The sequence below is a fragment of the Anopheles gambiae genome, chromosome 2, assembly GCF_943734735.2.
Source record: "Anopheles gambiae chromosome 2, idAnoGambNW_F1_1, whole genome shotgun sequence".
Classification (NCBI taxonomy): Eukaryota; Metazoa; Arthropoda; class Insecta; order Diptera; family Culicidae; genus Anopheles; species Anopheles gambiae.
The window spans coordinates 31746750-31769281 of NC_064601.1; the positions used below are offsets into that span (position 1 = coordinate 31746750).

Sequence of the window (22532 nt, forward strand, 5' to 3'; positions counted from 1 at the left end):
TTTACACGAAGAACTTTTTACTCATTAAGAATTGGCATAGCAAACAGTAAAAATGAAAACACATATTTTGTACAGGAATTTAAAAATATTTAATTGCATTGTTGAAATTCGTGTACACCTCAATTGCTAGTCAGTTGAATTTCATTTATTAAAATGATTAGTATGTAATCAGAGTTTGTTATATTGTGATATGTTCAAGGAAATGTTTGGAAAATAAGAAATAAATACAATAGCGATTACCTTTATATCAAGAACATTGCTTTATTTTGTACTCTTCTATACCGTATTACACAACACTGCTAAATATTCATTGGTTAATTCAGAGCGGAAACATAAAGTGATCCGTCCATCTGTTGTCGTTTTCGATCGTCACTACAAACTAACTACTGCTCTAATGGTAAAATGGCGAACACTTCACTGCCAGCCAACAGCTGCTCCTGCGCTCGTATGTACATCGTTCTCGGGGTCGCCCCGCAACGCGTCCTTGGTACATTGCATCCATCGTGTCCTCAGTGCCGCATCATCCGCAGCCTAGTGTCGCGTCGCGTAGCTAACGCTTGTGGCAACCGCTTTCGGGCGGCCAACAAACACACTCGACCCACCGTACCCTAGGCCGTGCGGTGCTGGCGGGGGCACGGGCGGCGGTTTCCGTACGGCCGCCGTACCCGGTCCCTTGTAGAACCGGAACCACTTGGGCGGCGTCGGCTTCTTGTAGCTCCCGATCGGAACGGTCGGCGTTAGCTTGACGATGCCGGGCTTCTTGGGCCGCTGCGAGGTGCCGGTGGTGGCGGCGGCCGGAACGGGCAGCTTCCAGGGCGCTGGCGGATATCGGTATGGCGGGGCCTTTTTCCTGAATTCTGTAAACGAGGTCAGTCAGAGTGGGTGGTCGTAAGCGTCATCATGTTCGGGGCGGCCCGGCCTCCTTCCATCTTCCATTCGCACGTGTGATGTAAGTCGTGTCTGTACAAGTTCAAGTTGCTCGAGTTAGTTCGCACCCTGTAATATGTACAGTATGTTTGCGCCACCTGCACACAATGTCAGCGTGTGGTCAGCATCGGCATGCAATGAAGGCAGACAGCCAGTAAGGGGGGGACGGGGTCGGAGAAGGATAGTGGGAGAAGCTTGCCATTACACAACAAACAGTCGCTCAATCAATCAGCATACCGTGCGGGGGGCATACCAACGAGACGGGTCCGGGGGTCGCCATCCGGGGGAGGATCACAGTTATTAACGACACTTTGCAGCGGCTCTGTGCTGTGACACTAAAAAGTCAATCGCTACAGAGCATAGCTGCCACAGCGGTGCTGCGCTGCGCGACTGCAACAATCGAGCGCGACCGATGGCCGCGTGCCAGAAGAGGAAGGCGATCTTACCCAAAGATTAGCGCGTTCTTGCGACGACGAGGAAGCTAGTAGGGTTTTGTGTGCGGGTTTTACTGTGGCGGCGGCGGCACACCTTCGCCGAGTGGCGCGAGTGGACAAAAAGGAAGGAAAACCACCAATCAGCCTCCCCCCCAAAGCTCGCGGTCGGTTGGCAGCACGCGATTGCGAAAGAGCTGCGGCGGCGTGTTACGGTTTTAAAATATAAATACCCATTACCGCATACGCCGATGCCCACCATTCCCCACGGCGAACATATGAGAGGCTTCGGTTGGCGGTTGCCCCAAACATGCAGGAAGTGAACGGGGATACCCGGGGAACCGGGTGGACGAGGTGGACGAGCGAAAAATTGCGACCGCTTGTGACCTTGGGCGAACGCATAAGAATGTGACGCTGGTGAGTGCTGTTGCTAGGGGGCTGCTCCATTAAAACCGAAAACACTGTCCGGGAACACACGTTAAATGCAGTGCGCATGTTGTGGGCTCGGGTTGTAGCCAACGGTGGATGGAAACAAACCGGCAGAGTCCGACTTCCCCTTGCCAGAACGAGTTAGAGATCATATTTACACAGGAGAGGGAGGTGTAGGTTAAATTAGCGAAGGTGGTCAGTCGGTTGAGATGGAATTTCGATTAGAAGAAACCGTGCGGGATAAAACCGATGTCCCTGTCCCCTGTTCACTCGTATCGCCGGGTTCCCCATTTCAACATCGGCAAACGGCCCCCCCAAAACCCCCAAACCCAATTAAACATGTCAAACCCGTAACACTTAAATGTCATTTATACAATAATTTATTAAGTTACCAATTAATTGCTATGTGTATAGTATCGTACAGAAAATGGGGGAAACCATCAGGTGTTACGGAAACTTCAATCCCACTCGCTCACACCGGCGCTCGGACGCACCTGTTTCGCGGACATTCTAATGCTCGCTCTCACACACATTCGCTCAACACACACACACACATTCATTTAGCCTAGCAGACACACTTAAAGGATTGCATTTTGTACAAAAAGGAGAGGGAGGGGGGATAGGGATGAAGGATAGTATTTTAGGAGGGCTATACAGGTTACAGCTGTGTTGCTCTGTTGCTAAGTAACTGGCGCCGCGTGCGTTAGACGTGCTTGCTCGTGTTTGCTCTTTGTACAATATGTTCAACGGACCGGGGTTGGTTTGGTTCGTTTCCGCGAGTGGGAGTGGTTTCTGTTGAAGGATTACCCGTTTGATACTGGTTTGGTGGTGGAGGGTTGGGTTGGTTCTGTACATTTTTGGGGGAATCGGTTGTGTGGCTTCGGGCGGCTGTTGCTGTTGGTGGCAGCACCGGCAGCGGTGTTGGTGTTGCGCTAACCTTTACCAATAAATACTGTCCGGCGGATATTAATCCTCCGTGGGGTGTGGTAGTGAATGATTTAACTGTCTGTGTTAGGGTTGATCTCCTAGCGTTGCTATCCTATATCGGAGGATCGTGATCATGAAGGAACCAGCAGCTAATAACGATTTTGAACGCGCAATGCATTAACTGTAACACTAGCGTACAATATCCGATGCGTAGCTTCACTCATCGTTCGAATCGTTCGGGGAAGTAAGATACCAACAATGAGCTTTTCCATCTGACAGTGTGACAGTGTGGAAAAACTGATTGGAATAGTACTCGCACGGACACAAACTTTGAGCCTTTTCGGCCACGCAACGGCGACTTTCCGGGTTTTGTTTGAACAACAAATTTGATATGGCATCAAATTCATTCCTATGCACTCTTCTATGCGATCTAAAACTAATCCCTAACCAACAAAAGCAACCAGTGCTAGACGCTATCCCTGATCAGTGCGCTGACGGTGTAGTGATGGACTGGTGGACTATTTTGCGTACTTCGCGCGGTGACCCTGTACCCTGTTGCCTGATGTGTGACGCATTTTGCGTTTCTTTGTGATCTTCTAACTCCGTCTGCGATATTTTTTTGTGTTTTTGTGTTCATGAAGGATAGTTGTAAACACCCTAATCTACGTCTTGCTAGCGTTAAACGATCTAAAGCAGAAAGACACTTTTGTGTACAAAATCTTCTATGTGCAGCTAACAACAGAAGTATATCGATCAGTTCACCGCATCGTTCGGTGCGCAAACCACACACAGACACAAAATGCTACAAAAACCCTCACTGACTTAGTAGAATCGCAAATTTCGGTACAACGCATCTGGAAAATGGTAAGAGAACACACATTGGACAATCGGTGCATTGGCGGTAGGATTGAACGCGGGAAGCAAGTTTGATTTTTATGTACAGGGAGTTGTTTTCGCATTAGTCACATCCAAATCTACTCGCAAACACACACACTTATATGTATATAAAGCATCCTAGTGGACCCGATCGGCTGATGGGTTTTCCGGTCGGCTTGGGTTTTGGTTTGGGAGATCGCATCATAGATCCCTTTACCTTCCCCATCAGTGCCCACCAGTAGGGTCCGCTTGCAGTGTTGCATTGTTGCAAGAGGAATAGGTCTATTGGAGCACGGTGCTTGGATTGCTTGGAAGGAAGCTGGAGGGAACGAGGTGGTAGGATGGATTGTGTTGGACGGGGAAGGTTGCGGATGCTTCGTAGGACGTAGGACGACTTAGTAGTAATCTAGACGGGGGAGCAGATTCAATGGATGAGTATCACGTTACGGATCCGTTGCGGCGCAGCAGCGCCAAAGCGTTAGAAACGCGGCTACACAGACGCGTGGTTAGTGCTGCGGGAGGTACTACGGGGATCAGCACGCGGTTGGTTAAAATAGGTTAACAGCAAACTAAGCGACGGAATAGGCAGCGGGACAGGAACGGGTAGCATTGTGTTAACTATCCGCCCGGCACGCCTGTTTAGTTAGATGGCAATCTGAAGAGAAACGGAACTGGCCTGTCGTGTGGCCAGTGACGCAGAGCTGCCACGAGTAGGCGCATATTTACTAGAAGAATTCCTTCCCACGTTTACACATTGCACATCTCTGCCGGGAGCGGGGGGCGATACTAAATGCTTTCGTTCCACGGATGTGGAGGGCTTGCTGGTTCAGTCTGCATGTGATTAGTATCAGGCCGAGAAGGTCTCTCGGCCAAGCGCGTTGATCATTAGGGTTGGAATTAATTGAAAGCTTCGGCATGTGCCGTTGTTGTATTTTTTTTTTTTTTGGGGTTAGATCGAAAACGCAGCTTGTGCGCGTGGTTTATCTCTCCGTGCACCTATGTACATTGTGCGCTGTCCCACGGATTGTTTTGATTGTTTCTTTTGCCCTCCCTCCTCGTGACGCTTGCGTTAGGCAAACATTCGATCTTTTTTGAGGGTCAGGCCACGGCGTGTGTGTTCCCTCGCTTCGCTTACAAGAATTCGTGGTGAGCATCACGGCGGCAGAGAGTTCAGGTTAGCATAGGAAGGAAGGGTAGCTTATTAGTGGCAGAACGATGCTGATGTGGTAGTAATTGTGGTAATAGTAGTAGTAGTAGTAGTAGTAGTAGTAGAAGTAGTAATAGCAGCATAGCACAAAACAGTTATTCGTCTAAGCGACGAACCCCCTATTATTGGTCGGCAAAGAGGCGGTGGGGGCCAATGTGTTAGTGGGTGTGTGGTAGTAATAGTAGTAGTGTTGCTGTTTTGCCCAACGAAGATGCCAACGCTCGAAATTATTATTCGTTCTTACTCTGGGGCGTATTCGGTGGCACGAAACCGTATCCGGAAGCACCAACAATCACTCCGCTCGACTCAACTGGAGCATCGGCGGGCGCTGGCGGGAACACAACGGGTCCTGCGGAATTGGGAACGAGGGAAAAGACGTATCCATTAGAATGTAGTTAGCAACACAAACTGTAGTCTAGCGTATCTAACAAACAAACAACCAAAATGATACCCCAAACAAACGCTAATCTCAAAACACTAGATAGAAATCCTCTCCTTTCCGACGGGAAGGATCACCCAACGGGGCAACTCGGCCGCCCGTTCACTCCAAACCACTGCTCCACTACGACTATCTACAGCTGTCTGCCGGCCCAATCTACTGCACAGGCAATAACACTCCGAGCCACCCTTAAATGTCAACTACCGTACCGGTTAACCGTATACTTAGCGCCTTGTACGGTGCCGTCAAATGCAAATAACGATCATTGCTCGCCCGACGGCAATTTAATGCGCGATGCTGTGTACGGTTCAGCTTTTCTCTCTGCCATTCACTGCCTTTTTCCGATTAGTTTGTCCAAATTCACAACACAAAACCTCACACACACAAAAAAACCCGTCGTTAGCCGGGGGGTGGGGGATAGGGAAAACCGGTCGGCATGGATAGAAGGTAGGGAAGGGAATGGAAAAAAAACCGCGGGAATGGGACGAACTGCAACTGTGCGCCCCTCGCTAAAGGTCACACACTAAGCTATGGATCCGATTCTAGGTGTACCGGGTGTACCAAAGACAGCTCAACTTATGCTAACAACTACAACCGTCAGCGTTGGGTTTTGTTGGCAGCCGCGTAAATCACACTCCCGCGAATGCGATGCAAATTACTGGTCCCGCGTGCTTACGTCAAACCTTGTTTGGGAACCTTGCCGTGATGGTGATCGGCTCCATCCCTCGCCCAGAAAGGGGAAGTCTGCCATCGTTCCTTCGTTTCGCTACACTTCTGGACGTAATAATAGAGCTCGACTCTCCCGCGTGTCAAGATCGCGCCCGAATCGCGTCCCTTTGCCACATACCCCCATTCGTCCCACCCACACCGGAAATTGTAAGCCACTCACCTCGGTTCTGTCGCGGATCTCTGATACCAGCGTTCAAAGTACCTGACAAATCCTGTCCACCGAAGGCGCTCGGTCCACCGAAGTCACCGGTCAGCGAGGCGAGCCCGAACTGGGACGTGTGCGGGAAACCGAACCGTTGGCCGGCGACGGTGGCCACTGCCAGGACGAGGGCGAAGAACACGGTGAACTGAGGAGAAGAGGAGAGATAGAAAGAGAAAGAAAAGAGAGTGTGAGATAAATGATCATGGAAAACAAAACATCACGATCGTAATGATCAAAAGTAGAGCTACAGTACATAGGAAAAGTGGTGAGAAACAAACAAACAAAAAAAAACAGCACATAATAATCGAGCAGATGAGATGATGCCGCAAATGATGGGTCAATTATAGACCATTTCGCGTTTGGGAATGGTTCACAGCAAAAAAAAAACAAAACGAAACGTGTTGCAAGCTCTTTTCGCCATACCCAAACGATAACGTCACTATCAAAATAAGGTCAAATTAGACATATCTAATCCCCCACTGTTCGGTGCAACGGTAAGAACGAAAGATTGCAATGAGCGATAGCAACGAACGAGAATAGCTGTTAATGAATTGTTAGCTAACGAAACCCCGATTGTCCATTCAGAATAAATCACTCGCTGCGTGGAAAATGATAGCTTTTTTGGTTGTAACCGCTTGCCTAGGAGAACAAACGAACATTGCACCAAACACTGCTCTAATTGAATAGATGATAAACGGGCTCTTTTTGGGCAATTTTCACCACCACGACCAGTGGTCGGTATCGCGCTCGTTTGATCGCGCGCACACCCAATTTATGCGCCTAATTATGCGCGTTGGATTGATGGTGGCGCATCGGCGCGCTGCGTATGATGAAACTCATTTAATTAAAGAAAAGCCGTTTATTGTGCCCCTAAGCCCGGCCCATCGCATACTCTCGGTTCGATCGTTAGCGAATGGTACGAGATCGAATAAAAGGGGATCAATAAAAACGAGGGCTGACTGAGCTGACGGGTTTTTCGATGGTCACCGTTTCCGAGACGGAGGCGCACCTGAAAGGTACCCATTAGGCAAGCGTGATGATTAATATGCATTCAAATACACACCGTCTCACGCGCTGCTAATTGTTGCTATCCGGGCACAAAAGCTCCCGGAACAGCATACGGTTCAATCCGCTGATTCGGCCTGTGCGCACACACACACGCCGAAACCGATCCGTATCGACAAGCGTACAGAAGAGTCGTACGCATGCGATGATTTGCCTGTTCTTTTTACCATCTAAGCTGCTCTTTACTGAATGGGATTTGTCTACCGCCGCCGCCGTGCCCGGAAAGACTTGTTGTCTTGGCTTTCAATTTGTTCACGTTTGGCGTTCCACCGGTCCACCAATGCACACGCTTTTTGTACCAGATCGATCGCTCTCCAGCCGCTTGTCTGTTGCGGGTTTTCGTATGTTGCGTATCGCGGAGCCGGCCGCCGATGCTTTCCGCGATGACATAAAACCCAGCCAGCCGGTTAGCGATGTGTGAAAACCGATTTGCGGATTGGCAAACAGTGAAAACGCCCCGCGAAACAAAACACGTTCGATCGAAGCTCACACCGAAGGCTGGGGATCATAAACTGGCCACCTGGCCGTTGTTTTGGGTGAACTGGATTTTTGGGCCTCCATCCCCGACGGATCGGCCAATTTGGCTGGCTCATTCATGTGTGCGCGAAGATCTCACTTTCTTTTCACAAAGCCCATTAACTCCCGCTCTCTTGCGCGTATCGAGCTGATCTGAGACGCCGGTTCCCCCCAAGGGTAGTACCCGTTGTATCTGTACGGATGTGTTACAAGTACGTCCAGCTGGAGTACGGATTTGTGTGGACAGGCGGGAGCTCCGCTGGATTGGCGTGCAACCAGTTCCGACCAGCTATCGACTGTCGGATGTTGAGCGAAAGCGAAAGTCACATAAACCCGGTGTGGACGGGCGGTATCCTCGGAGTAGTCCGGTTCCGTGCAGTCCGATAGCAAGTGGGGAAGACAACAACGCTCTTCAAACAAACGAACGCGACTCGTGCCACACCGGTTGCAGGTTGGAGCCAGTGCTCACATTCCGTTACGTCTATTGCTGCTACAGCTGCTGGCAGACTGCGCAGGCTAGTGGGTGGGCGAAAAACGGAGGCACCAGATCTCCGACACAATGTAGCACGTGCGAGTGTCTACACTAGCCCGGTGTGCTAGAATTGGGTGAGTAACGTACAAAGAAAAGAGTAGAAAACACAGCTCTAATGCTGCACGATCGATCTAGTTTTAGTTGTGCGCTCCTTCCTCTGTTGGGGTTGGTCGGGCAGGGAGAAGGGCGGCGATAAAATGGTGACCTAGTTTGCCTTTGTGGCTACAGCGCGGGGTGGTCTAATTTGCCTACCAGATATTCTAGTCGGTGCACAGCACCGGAATCGTGCCAAGAACGACTGATAGCCATTGCTTTGTGTGCGCGAGTCTCTCTCCTGACGGTATCTGCTCGTTATGCCATAATTCCGGCGCGCACCAGTTACACACCGGGCAAAAGCAAGCAGAGACAGAGCAGCGGGAATGGTGCATAAAAGGAGGAGGAAAACAACACCTCACATCCAGATAATAGTGGCTGGCGGGATTGAGAAATTGGTTAGGGCTGCCGCTGGTAAGCGTCTTGTCTCGGCCCCTCCATCATCCTGCCGGCAGCTGCTAGGCGACGACGGCAAGTGCGATAAGTAGCAGCTTTTTAAGGGATTCCACCTGGAGCGCTACCATGAAGGTGCAGCGTGTGTGTGTGTGTGTTTGCTACCAGCCCTCCTCGGGCAATCGAAACCATTAAGCGCCGAAAACATGAAAGTGAATGCGCAGTATCACACACACACACACACACACACACACACACACACACACACACACACACACACACACACACACAGAAACTCAGCAGCAAACCACGTGTTGGCGCTTGCGTAACAAATGATGTGATTAAACGCTAGTTGGGAGCCTAGAAATAAATTCTACCATCAGGCAAAATATCGCACTAGAGGAGGTGGTTGGAGAGCTTTTTCCTCCTGTTTGTCAGTTTCGCTCGAATCGTTGCGAAATTCTTCACTGCGAGCACACACACAAACATACCACGACTACCGAAATCTGATGATGATCAATAGCCCGAGCCTTAATTGACAGACGGACCCAGATTCAGTTCGGGTGTTGCGCACACGCGGTGGAGTTGGCCATTAGTGTGCCGTCTCGGGGTTTCGTCGCTTGCCTCCCCTAGCACCTGCGAGGACGCACCATACGCTCCCACATGCGTGCGGGAAGGATACCGAAACTCCCATTTGGTTGCGTCTCCCATTTCCGTATCATCAACATCAAACCCGGGGCCGAGTTCGTTCTAATCGTGATCGAGCTGCCACGGGGAGGGCAGGCAGTTTGTCGGGCGCAAGTTGACACTTTGACAGGTTACAGCAACACACCGGTACAGCACAGCGTCGATCGTGATCGGTGGCAGTAGAATTCCCCCTTGCGTCCCCCTTCATTCCATCCCATCTTCAACATGAAGCATGAAAGTGATCATCGCCACCGACCAATATTACCCTGCCTTCTCAATCTCGGGTGCCTTCTCTTTCGCTCACTCGTGCCGCCCCGCAAACCAATACTGTGTGCGGCCCCTGGTGCTGGCCTCTTACTGACCGTCGGTCGGCACCGGCCAACACGATCCAATTGCATAATATTTCATCTTGAGGCTGCTTGGCTTGCTTGTAAAAACTCGCCCGTCACACCACCCTCTTGTATGTTGATCCGCCCGCCGCCCACCAAACACGAGGAAGGAATCTTGTTCAATTCTGCTGGAATTTCATCATTTTTCAATAAAGCGCTTTTTTATTGTCCCTCCTCCTCTCCTCTCCTCGCTCCCAAGCCTTCGTTTCCCTGCCTGCCAACAGCCCGTGTTAACTAAGTGCGTCACGGTGAAGTGGTAAGATGAAACAACAAAACACGATCGTTGCTGCACTTTCATAGAATGACAGTCGTCGACTTCGAAGGCAATCAGCAGCAGCACCAGCGGCAGCCAATCCAAAGATCGCGGTTCGGGTTGCTTATGAGCTGGTTAAATTTTTGGGAAGCGCTCACGGAAGGGCTCTCTGGTGGTGACCGATACCCGCCGACTGACCTACATTGGGCAAGGTCTGTGTTGTCCGCGCGACGGTTGGAACGGTTGTTGGTGCAGCGGCAGCAGCAGCAGGTTCCGCAAGTGCATCAGAGCCGTCAACCCGACCGTGAGCGGAGACGCAGGGGCGGAGGGTTTGATACCGGCAAACGTTAATGACATTCTTTTGCTACAGAGCGCGCACAGCTACTTGGAGGCGGACTCGGTTGACTTTGGCCTGTTTTTTTGCTTCATTATGTGCGCTCGGTGCTTTACGTCACACGCGGTGTGCTGTTGTTTCGAGCGCCTGAATGTATACACTTCGATTACGATCTATTTATTACCAGCTGTTCTTGTTCCCCTCCCTTGACAGCCCCCCCCTCCGGACACAACGGAAAGCAATAACTCATATATTGCCCTTCCACAGCCCTACCCCGTCCCGAATGGTCGTTTGGCAAAGTGAAGAGAAGGAGAGAAAAAAAGGCACCCCGATCGAGTGTCGTTAATAGAGTCCGTTAGTTGGCAATCGAGCTGCCATCGAACGATGTGTGATGGGACGGTTGTTAAAATCCCATGGCCAGCATGTGTGTGAGCCGTTTGATCGGGACGCAAAGTGGATTGTGAAACGCCGCCAACCGTAAACTTGTCGCATTCTACGTTACTTCTGTTTTCTTCTTTTTTTGTGCCTTTCGTTACGATCATCAGTGTCTTGTTTGTCGCATTTTCAGGTAGCGCCGAGCACTAGCCGAACGAATCGGGTGCTATTTGCTTCGGTGCGAAAATTATGCAAAAACGCTCACATCGCCAAACGACACACTTGTCGCCGAAAGCGACCATGCGAGAAGTGGCGATCCTGGCCAGGCTGTTGGTACCGTTTCGGACCGACCGTTTCCTGGAAGGAAGTGGACGGCACATGACGACGCGGCACATGACGACACTAATCCGGCTGGGCCACTGTGGTTGCGCCGCGAACCACTTTCCATACTTTACGCGGAACACGCTTTCCGAACCGGCCGCAACAGTCCAGACCATGGTCAGGCGGCGTGATTTCCGTGCACCAAAAGCTGTGCACCCTGTGTGACAGCTTGACAGACCCAGCGCGGTCTTTTGCAGCTATTATTTGCACAGCACTCGCGCGCCGGGTCGATCGGTCGGTCGGTTGGCGCCCAGTCCAGTGGCCAATTGTCACAGCGCATTTTGCAAACCTCAGAAACCAATTGGCCACACGAGCAAAGCGGCTTCAAAGTTCGCTTCCCAGCCGTGTGTGTGTGTGTGTGTGCCGAAGCAAACTGGCTGTGGGCCGAACGGACGGTCCATTTTCCCAGCGCACGCGGCCCCGCGGTTTCGAGTGTAATGCATTTTAATTGGCTCCGGCACTCCGGGTTTGATTGGCCAGCCGAGAAGAGGGTGAAATGGGGTTTTGCAGGGGGGAGGGGGGGAGCAAACGGCACACAGTTTTTTTTTGCAGAACCCCTCCCCGATCAGCTGTGCAAACTTGACCCACAAACCGCTCTCGAGTTGTGTGTGTGTGTTCGGCATAAGTAGAACCCGCCGCTAGTCAGCCAGCTCGAGCCAGCTAGCTCGAAGCGGCGATGGCTGCGGGAGGGTGACGTTACTTCAAGCAGATTTTCCACTCCACACGTAAGCGGTCAATGACAAGCTGACGTGAACGTTTGCCTTCTTCATTTACGAATTTTCGCCCAGCCGTCGATCACGTACGACGACGCCACCGCCGCCAGAGACGGCCGGCCACGGTGGAAGTGTTCAAACTTCATTTAAATCTCCGGCGCCGCGTATCACACACCTACAATGTTCACACCCACCCACCCCGCAGTACGTTTTTGCCGTTGGTTCCGTTACAAAAAAATTACGAAACCGCAATTCGGCCCGACTGCTTCGAGTGCGGGTCCAGTGCGACACTCTGGCCCACAGTTCGGATCGGATCGAACCGCCGAAGGCCAGACGTTGCCACCGTCAATCGGATGCAGGGGTGCAGGTTTGGAAGGAGCGCACGGCCAGGTAGGCTTTTAATGATCCGCTCCTTGCTCCGCCCCGGTTTCTGGCGCGCACGAACGAACGAATGTGATGAGAGGCTTCCCCCCGAGCGGCCACTCGATCTCGCGCCCGCGTCCTTGCGCGTGTAAACGCTCACGAAAGTCAAGGTCCTGTATGGAGCGATGCGCGGGTCCATCTTCAACTCGACGATCATTTATCAACAACGGCAATAAAAAAACGCACACAAACACACTCAAAGCAGTGGTGGGAGAGCAATAATGGCGATTAAATTGTACTTAAATGCTGTGCCTTTGCCGCTCTTCCTTTCGCTTTTCGCGGTCTGTATGTTTTTCATGTCATTTGCTCCACTATCTGTCACTTGCAACAGGCTCACGATCGATCACGGTGGAACTGTTCAGTTGTTTTTTATTCCTCCTCCCTCTCCAACAAATCATTAATCTCCATCTGTTCAATCACACAGAAGCGGGTTCTGCTGTGCCCTAGAGGTGAATAAACGTAACCGGAACGGCAAATGTGGTTCTCCACTGCCGGGGCTGTCGGGGCAAGGAATGCAAATGTTCTCGGACGCAAGATGTCCCGCGCCGCAGCATCTGGCACCATTGCTGGCCGCCCTTGAGATACATTTACGACGGCTTAGTGTCGTGTTTGCGCGTTTCCCGGTTCAAGGATGCTTGCTACAAGCCGGAAAGATGTGTGCGTGTGTGTGTGTGAGCGGTTAATTATAACGGCTCGAGCCCAGCTCGGAAACGGTGCTCAGATTAATGCAGCTCGCAACGTTACACGCTTGCATTTACAGCATCAAATTAAAATCTCCCTTCGCCAGGTGTTGGTCCAAGGGGGGGAAGTAGTGCCACCCTACCCACACTAACCCTTGTGAGCGCGATAAACAGCAAACGATCGCGTGCGTATTTTGTTCCTACGGCTTGCGTTAGAAAATAATTGTCTTCCAAGGGGGGGGGGGGATGGTTTTTTTCTGCAAAGTGCAAGTTGCAGCAAGAGAAAGGCAGGTGAGGAAGATGGGGACGTAAAATGGCCAATGCATTTACCCGGGCCGCATCTAATTGAGGAAGTACACATTCCTGCCCAAACTCCCGCCAGTGCAGCAAAAACCGAAACCAGTTGCGTCATTAGACGATTTGCTTTGGCCGCGTCCAATCGGTCACATTGTGTCCCGGGTGTTGCGTACGGATCGATCGAACGGAACGGAATTTTAAGCAAACCGAAGCATCCGAAACAACGGTCCGCGACGGGAAACCCTGCCATGGGCACGCAAAGAATGCCGTGCGCTATAAATTATAGGGACGTCCGCACACGCGCCATCGCGCCGCATTGCGTGGCATTCCGAGCCTGAAATCGAAATCGAAATGGAAAACGGGGCCAGGAAATCATGTGCGCATACACACACACACAGACACACACACACACACTGTGTGGGCTGTCTTCTTTCCCAAGCGGGACCGGACATGGTCACCGTCCGAACTGGGGCACGGTCACTCTGGTTGCGTACCAGAATGGGGAATGGGCTGCGGCAATGGCGACGAACGTGTTCAAGCATTAATTGCCTTTTACAGCTGATCGCTATCGCACGCCGCCAAAAAGGTGTGCGTGTGTGTGCGGGACCGATAGCTTTCGAACACTCCTTGCCCGGCCATGCAGATTCTTGCGCGTGCCGCGCGTCCACCATCACGTTAATCAAATCGAGCAGAGCACTATGCGCAACACAGCTTGCTAATTTTTGACGTAACATTTCATGCGCTGGATTGCTCTCGGGATTCGATTGTCGGGTCGGCGGACGAATGCATTGTTGTAATACATTCGAAGATTTATGGGCGTAGTTTTTTCATGTGTTTTTTTTTCGTTTTTGTTTTACTCATTTCGTTTCTTCACCCGGGCCACTAACCTTGCCCGGTCGGGGCACGTACTTTCGGAATTAAGCAGTGCAGTAGTTTGCGGCGGGGGGAAAAATCATAAAAATGCTACGCGCATACGCGTTCATCGTGCGAAAGTCGAACCGAAACTCCTCCGCGTGTAACGCTCGAATTTGTGCAGCCATGCCAAGCGCAGGTGGAACCGAATTTGGGTGCGATTGTTGCTTCGGGAGCGGCTGATTATATGGGGCGCGATTTTCCGCCAGTGCAGCAAAACAAATTGCCAGCTGGGGCGTGTGGTTGGAAAAAGATGAGTCGTCTGTGGCACGTCACGATAATGAACTCAACGCAAACGCCGTGCAAACGATAATCAAATTATTACACGGCAGGCCAAACGCACACAATAGAACAAAACGAATGCTCCCAAAATGTGCAGCGTTGGGGCGAGGTTGAGAAAATCACGATATGAAGTAACAATTTCACATTTTCGAGGACGGCACACAATTTCCTCCTTCGACTTCAACGCCGTAAAGGGCAACCGGACAGGAAAGCGTACGAAATGGAACGCCCTACAGCCTTAGGGAGAATGCAGCACATCATCCAATCGAATCCAATCGCTTCAAGCAAGCTGTGTAAGCTCAATTTCAATATCGTTCACATGGTGTGCTTGTGCGGAAGTTAGCTCACAGCCCGAACGCCCAGGGACGGATGGAGCTGATGCGGATTGCGTCTTCGGCGCTGTCGATGACGATGAGATTCCCTTCGATCGAGTGTAGGTGCTGGATCAAATTACTGTCATTTCCTTCACCACGTTTCATACCACACCACCTGTCTGTTTACATCGATCGCAAGCCACCCATTGCCATCGGAGGGAAAATGGCAGTTTTCTGGTGTGCACGTTCACCCCGCACCCGCAGCGTGTCGCGGCCTAATCCTCATTTACCATAAACTGCCCATAATTAGCCAGATAAAAGGGAAAACTGGAAATCATTAGCCTCTTCGGTGCGGCCACTTGAACCCCCCTCCTGCCCTCCTGGCGCAAAGGGTAGCACTTCACGATTCCACATCGCAACTGTTTGCTCCAAAGTTACGGGCCCATTCGTACGGGTGTGAAGGCAAAGGTTCGTCGCTTAAAACGTGTGCCCGCCAGTTGAAGTCTTTTGTGTATGCATTCATAAACGGTGCGTCATTGTTGGGCGCTTCTTCACGCTTCGAATGATCGGTACGGACCGCACGTATTTAACGCGATTATCACGCATTAGTGCCGGGAGGTTGATGTTTTTTTGGGTGCATGGCACGCTTCGCTGTATATCTTAATGGTGCCCAAATTATCAATTTAAACACACGCTGTTTAGTAAAGCAACTTTTACTCTGGCCTTTAAACGTGTATGATTTATTCAATTATATGGCAGTTATTTGCATATTATTGACCGTCCCTGCAACGGGTGGTAGCATACTGTCTATTAACTGCGGAACCCATCACATCTTACGATCGCTTTGTTGGTATCTGCAATCTATTCAGCTGCAGTCATGCTTCCGTACTACTGACCCAACAGTAGCGGCAGCGCGCTTCCTCTCGTGCTGCAAAGCATGGCGTCACAAATTGTGACGAATCAACCTCGCAGTAGGGTCTGGCCCCGATGCCCTTCGTAAAGTTGCTGGCAGCAAAATTGCTACCGAAAGGGAGGCACACTTTTTCAAATAGATTTGTTTCGTTTGGCAGCACACGACCGTCTAATCATAAAATCAATGTCAATGACGCATCACCTATCGGATCGGTGTCAGCTTCCGGAGGGGTGGGGAAGGGGATGGAGGGGAGCTTGTAAGGTGTTTGCCCACGGAACGTGAAGCGGCAAAGTTTTTCCGCGCGCGCGTTTTTCGGGTGCCCCGCGGCCGGCCTAATGTGCCTTAATTAAGAAAGATACAGCGATGGAGATGCGTCGCCGATTCGAAGCGGTTGTCATGTGTGTCGAGTGCGTATCCGTGCACGAAAGCACAAACACACACACGCGTTAACACCACACCGCCTGACCTCCATTTTGAACTTGCGACGATCGGAATGTAAGCGCGACCGCGACCACCACCACCACTCCGTTACTTGAAGGTCAAACGGACTCGAAGGCTACGGAAAATCGTCCGCCTCGCTGATTCCATAATGACAATTAACGGCTCACTCTCGATTTTGTCGTGGTTTTTTTGCTCTTCTCTTCATCTTCTGCTTTTTTCGTTTTATTTCATTTCGGTTTCCTCCCAGTTCTGTTCCCTTCCTTCCTCCACCTAGGGGCCCACAAAGGTCAAAAACCATCGCGGATCGGTGTTGCTTGCTGGGTAAATGCTGCCGAAGCGCCTCGCGGAAACTCGCATCCGAGTGCAACCGTGGGCCAGTCTCGGTTTAAGCGCGATGCCGTGCCAAGAAGAAAAAGGGAAATCTTGACTCCGTCATCCGGTGTCTGTATGTGTGTTTGTGTGTTTTTTCTCTTCACTTGCTCCTCCAAACCGGTTCCTTACACGTGCGCTTTACTGCCGTCGAACCGGTGATAGTAGTTGCAGGAAAATAAAAGGGAAAATTAAGTCCGCAGCGCGTGCCGCCGCACTGTTTACCTGTTTTTTTCTTTTCTTTTTTTGTGTGAGGCACTACGCACCGCATCATATGATGCTGGGTACGACCGCACCAACCAGCGCCACCTGGATGTATTATCGTTTACAAGTGACACTTCCCTACGTTGCGTGTATATACTGCCGGGCCCTTCTCGTTATTCCGCTGGCATTCGGAAGCATTTCTTTGCCCTTTTCGAAAGCTCCGCGCACCGATCGTATCAATCGAACGGGAAACGTATAATGGCCGGTTCCGAAGCCGAAGACGCAGACGCTTCCGGTGTCATGTTGAGGCAAAGGAGAGTAAAAACGTTCGGCACGCGGCCACAAACGCGGTATGCTAATTAGAAATTATTAATCAAAATTTCCCTTTCTACGTTTCCGAGCCGTGTGGGAAATATTTCACGGAGCGAGCCCTTTGTCACCTCACCTGCATGAAATATGGTACCGGATTCCAATAAATTTTGAACCCCAATTCCAAACCGGCCGTGTACGATCGAAACCGAAACCGTGTCGGGACGGTGATCGAGATCAAAAGTGTGCTAGATTGCATTAGACCGGCGGGAATTGGTGTCACCCGCATCAATGGTAGGCAAACAGAGTTAATCAAGCCATGCTGCTGGGGGCGGGGCGCATGAGAACTGAGCCGGACTGGAGAGAATGAGCCCAGTAGCTGGAAAATGATGTTTTGCAATGCAAAATTGGCACCCCCCGATTGCCACCGATCTCAAGATCAAATAAGATACTGGAACGAGCGCCGCGTTCGGCCGAGTTGCTAAATGGCCATAAATCGGCATTATTGTGTACAAAACGGTGGTAAACTGCAAAATTTGGCTTTGGAACAAAAATGGCCCCGCCAGACCGTTCGGGGTCTGCTACGACGCCAAACATCGAATCGATGGTCAACTGGCTCATCAAACCTGCTCTGTTCCTTTCTGTTCTCCATTATGCTCAACCACCCAGCCCCATGATAAACAACTGCCAAACCTGTCTTTCCGGGCCATGGGCACATGTTGGTGTGTGTGTGTGAAATTGGTGTGCGCGTAAACAGACAAGTGAAACAGACTAACCTTACAACTGGTTGTTGTTGCTCATGTTTTTGTTGTGTTTGATCATGTTTCATGATTTTTTTTTTCTTGCACTTTCAAGTGAACTTCGTTGTTTACGGCCTGTTTGCCGTTGATTGTTTACAGCGATCGAGACGGGTCGATCGCAAAATGGGAAACCTTGGAAAAAGGAAAATCCAATCAAACCAATTGGGAGGTGCAATCCCCAGGAGGCGCACGGCAACTCTTCTCATGCAGCTTGCATTTATGAAAATCCATGAAAATGAGCCAATTTCGAGGGCGGGGAATTTAATAAGCCAAAGGGTTAATGCTATCCGTGAACCTTTTTTCTTGAGGGAGCGGGAATAAACGGCATCGGTTGGAAACGCCCGCTTCCGGTTCACAATCAACCGGCGCCACAATTTGGGGCTGGGAAAACGATTGTACGATCGCTGCGAATGAATCGACCCGCGTGGAGCTGAGATTTCCCGAGTAAGCCGTCCCGTAAAACGTGACGCGTTAAGGTCAATCTGTTGGCGCCAAGCACTCCGTTACCTCGAGCATGGGGTACGGTGCTAGCAATCGGTTCGATCATCCGGGGGGGAGGTGTGCATGAATGAGGTCTGCTCTCGCCAACTGTTCCCCGGAAGTGGCCGCTAATCGATCGATAGTTCCCTCATTGAAAGCGTCGAGCTTCAGCTTTGCACCAAACAGGTGAGTGCCTTCCCGCCCTAATGGGCCCTGCTCTTCTTATGCCATTTTTTGTGTGATGATTGCTATCGTGCACACACAGCCACACAGCGATCAATGCGGGTTCGGAAGGATGAAAAGACTCGCGCTTGGCAAACGCTCACGTCACGGCAACGCTGAAGATGGCTTCGCTGTGTGCCGGATTGGTGTTTGTTTTTCGGGCAATTTCATCGAACCATCGAGCTCACGCACGTACACACAACAACTAATCACGCAAACACTGGTACAAAACACGCACGCACGCACACAAATACACAGGAAAGACAAAATGAGCGATTAGGAGAGGAGTGTTTCTCCCAAAAAAACAAAATTAGGAAACAATATCCAGTATAGAGAGTATGAAGAAAACGAAAAAAACAACATAAAACCAAGCCTATCGGCTATGTTGCGGTGAAGATGGGCTTCAGTTCATTGGGTTTTGTGCTACAAACTGCTGAAAGCAGCTTCCCCTTTTGTCTGCTGCTTATCACTCTTCGCTGCCCGGCTTGCTCTGCACCGTGCCTTTACCGTTTACCGTTGAGCAGAGGGCACACCGCTCCCCTCACTGCAATAGCAATGAGGCAAAGGGAAAATTGACGCAGCATACGGGCCTAATATCACCAATGAAACCGCTGCTTAACCGTTCGACTTCCAACTGTTCAACAGTTTCACTATTTTACACTTTTTGCTCTATTCACAAGCCGACAAACAAACGTCTGTTTTACACTACAACGCTACCTATGCCAACAACTACAACGTTCGCATGACAAAAAAAACTTACTAGATTCATTTTGATGATTGGTTTGTGTGTATAAACTTGCGGCAATCACTACACGAAGGTATCACAGTTCACTCTTCCGGCTGTTGCTCGGGACACTTGCTGAAGTTGCTGTACACACGATCGAGTGACGTGTTGGCGAGGTGGGATGGGGAGTGGAAGGCACCGGGAAATCTTAGTTCACACAGGCAAACCTTTCAAGCTGGGGGGGAGCTGGGGAAGACTAGGATGGTGTGATCCTGGCTGCTGAAGCACTGAGCGTGGAATGATCGGTCGGTAGCCAGCGTGAAGTGATTTTATACATTCGACCAGTACCAGCGGAGCCGCGTCCGTCGGCCGCCCAACCCGCTCGGCAACGAAACGGGTTGAAGGGGGGAAGGCCCCAGGGCTGGCAAAGCACGCGCCAAATCTACGCTCCCGCCGCCCGTTCGGTTTCGGTTCCGCGATGAGCTGCCGCGAGAGCGACGAGAGCGAGCGCGAGCTTTCAGTCAGCCCCCTCAGCTGTGGCGATTCTGGCCGGCATTGTGAGTGATCGAGATGGGGGAAGCACGGCTTTCGGATCTCGGGTGAACGGGTAGAGAAATAGAGAGACCCCAGCAAGTGGGAGAGCTTTGTGAGCGGCCGCTTTGTTTTTTGTTGTTGCGCGAGAGCGAGAGAACGGGTATGCGAAAAATCAGGAAATGCGCGAACACAATTTAATCACCTTCTTGCCAAGAGAATTTACCAAGCGGATTGCAAACGAGTAAGGAAGTAAGGAGGTGGTAAATTACAGATACTTTTTTATGCTACTAGCAGCAAAAATAATACACACAAAAAGTTTATTTTTGCTCGAATTCATTACCAGCGTATATGATTTAAAATTGGCCGATCGCTGCTCAACATGTTTACACTCCGAGAGAGTTTCGATCGATGTTTACACGAACGATCGTGAGAGCGAATGTGCGCCATCCAGTGCACGATCCGGCCAGCCTATGGCGTACGTGACTTCTAGCTCTTCGGAAGGCACTATAGTCTCCCCCTTTGCCGTTGCCTTGAAAAACGTTCTCGACGGCCATGCATGGGGGTTCCAGATCCAGAACCCGGATCCCCATACCGCCGGAATAATGGCAGCAGTCAATGCGCCCGCCGGTGCTGTGAGACACAGTGAGCAGTTAACAGGGCAAGAGTTAAAGCATCAGAGTATACGACCTTGAAGCCCAAACTTCCCTACGGAAGGCACATTAGAACGTACATGCTGTCCCGTGTGCGGTCGACTGGATTGTGAGTGGCGGTTCAATCGAGGATCGTCCCAGATCATTTTTCACTGGTTAAGTTAACACCCACAGGCAAACTACTTCCTCCCTTCACGTCTGGCGAACGTGCGGAAGTGTGCATGGGGCGTTTGTTCCTAGATCCGCGTTCCGTTACACGTTCTGTTGATTCATCGAGTCGAACTGTCGGGTTCTATATTGGCGGAGGTGTTCAGCTACGTTTATCAACCCGTTCGATCTTCATCGTCTCTCAATCGTGCTGGCAGATGTACAGGGTTTTCCAGGGGTTCTCATCGTTGTGAGACCCTTCCTTGACTCTTTCTAATGAGAAGTGAACTTCATATGATGGAAATTGGAATCTATGGCACCCTTTTTGGACAGGCTCCTTGGAAAATCCTATTGGATTTTTTCAACAAGGGTGTTGTAAAGACCAATTTCTATTACATTAAGTTCATTTCACGCAAAAAGGAGTCAATAAAGTGGCCCACAGCAATGAGAACTCCTGGAAAACCCTGTAATGGGCGTTACGAATATAAAGATAGATTATAGATAGCGCAGATATCTCAGCACTGTTGTCAGTGGTATCTTACTTCCATCAGGAGGGTAAACAAGACGTCATAGTGCTACATGGAGTTTAAAATAAAGCTATCTAGAGTTATGGCAAGAGTGACTTTAACTGTGATGAAATTAGTATAATTAATAAACAAACAATTAATATTCAAGGCGATTAATGAGCGGATATATTTATCAGTAAATTTGAATGAATATTGCGCACGACGGCAAGACACGGTAAGATACAGAATTGCACAATATCGTGTAATGGATTACAACCAAACGGGCTGTTATTTTAACAAACTCATGAATTTTAATGTCAGATAATCTCGAGTTTTGTTTTACACTGTTTGCATTTGATTAGCATCCTGGTAAGATCTTTGCACGACGCACAGACGCCTTAGTTTCTAAGGCAAAAATCTTTAACTTGCAGATAACCCTGCAAAAGAGAGATCTTTAAAATAGAGCATTCGAGTATAGGGAATATGAATATCGTCCGAAACATGGGATAAGGCTTTAAGAAGAAATAATTGAAAATCTTCCAATAGGAGCGCATTTTTGTGACGAGTTGATGTATATAAAATTATAATTAAAAGCCCTACAACTCTTGAAAATTTAATCAATAATGAATGATGAAAAATCCAGCAACAATTATGTTTATGATTGAAGAATTGCTCTTAGCTTCATACGATCCTTACGTTCACCGTTAAGCAAGTTTTTATATTGTGTAAACTGTTTCAGTGAGGTGTGTCTTATTAGCTTATATTTTATTCATAACTTTCATCAACCAGAATTCGCTGTAATTAATTTGACATCTAACCAATATCGGAACAATTATTTGGAGCCGTGGTAAATCTAAAGAATAGACACCCAACGGATCAAACATTTTGAAATAATTATCATAAAATAAAAAAGAAAATTGAATGCAATAGAACTAATGGCATATTATCCATAGAACAATCAATGTTGTGTTTCTCTCAACTGCTCTCATAATGATTCCAGTTCATAAAATCCAACCAAACGTTATCTTGTTTTGCGGCTATAAACGGACATGTTTTACACCAACCCTCCGACACACCGACACGCACCATCAGTTATCCGCGTTGATGAAGCAACTACAGCAACAAAAATATCAACTGCCAAGAGTTCAAAACCATCGAACACCAGACACTCGCTTCATTAAGTGCGGCCATATAATCCCCGAAATTACAGGCACACAACACACGCCATACCGCACCGGTAGGCCGACTAATCCGTCCCGATCCGCCCGGTGCGATTGATGCGGCTTATCAAACCACCCCCAAAAGGTGCCCAATGTTAACCACCCACGGAAATCGGCTACCGATCGGCTTGCGGTCATCTGTGGCGCACACACACACACACACAGATACAGAGAGGTCGCGATCGTCAATCATTTCCCTTTCCCGCG

General features: G+C 49.9%; 1 protein-coding gene across 1 annotated transcript; it reads right to left on the minus strand.

The window, feature by feature from the left end:
* Positions 1 to 236: 236 nt before the first annotated feature.
* On the minus strand, positions 237 to 19582 carry LOC1273737 (actin-binding protein WASF3). The gene is made up of 4 exons (XM_003436331.2): positions 19305 to 19582; positions 6126 to 6312; positions 5042 to 5146; positions 237 to 857 (listed from the first exon to the last, which is right to left on the minus strand). Exons 1-4 carry the CDS (start codon positions 19311 to 19313, stop codon positions 532 to 534), a joined length of 627 nt encoding a protein of 208 aa, XP_003436379.2. The 5' UTR covers positions 19314 to 19582; the 3' UTR covers positions 237 to 531.
* Between the last annotated feature and the right edge of the window lie 2950 nt (positions 19583 to 22532).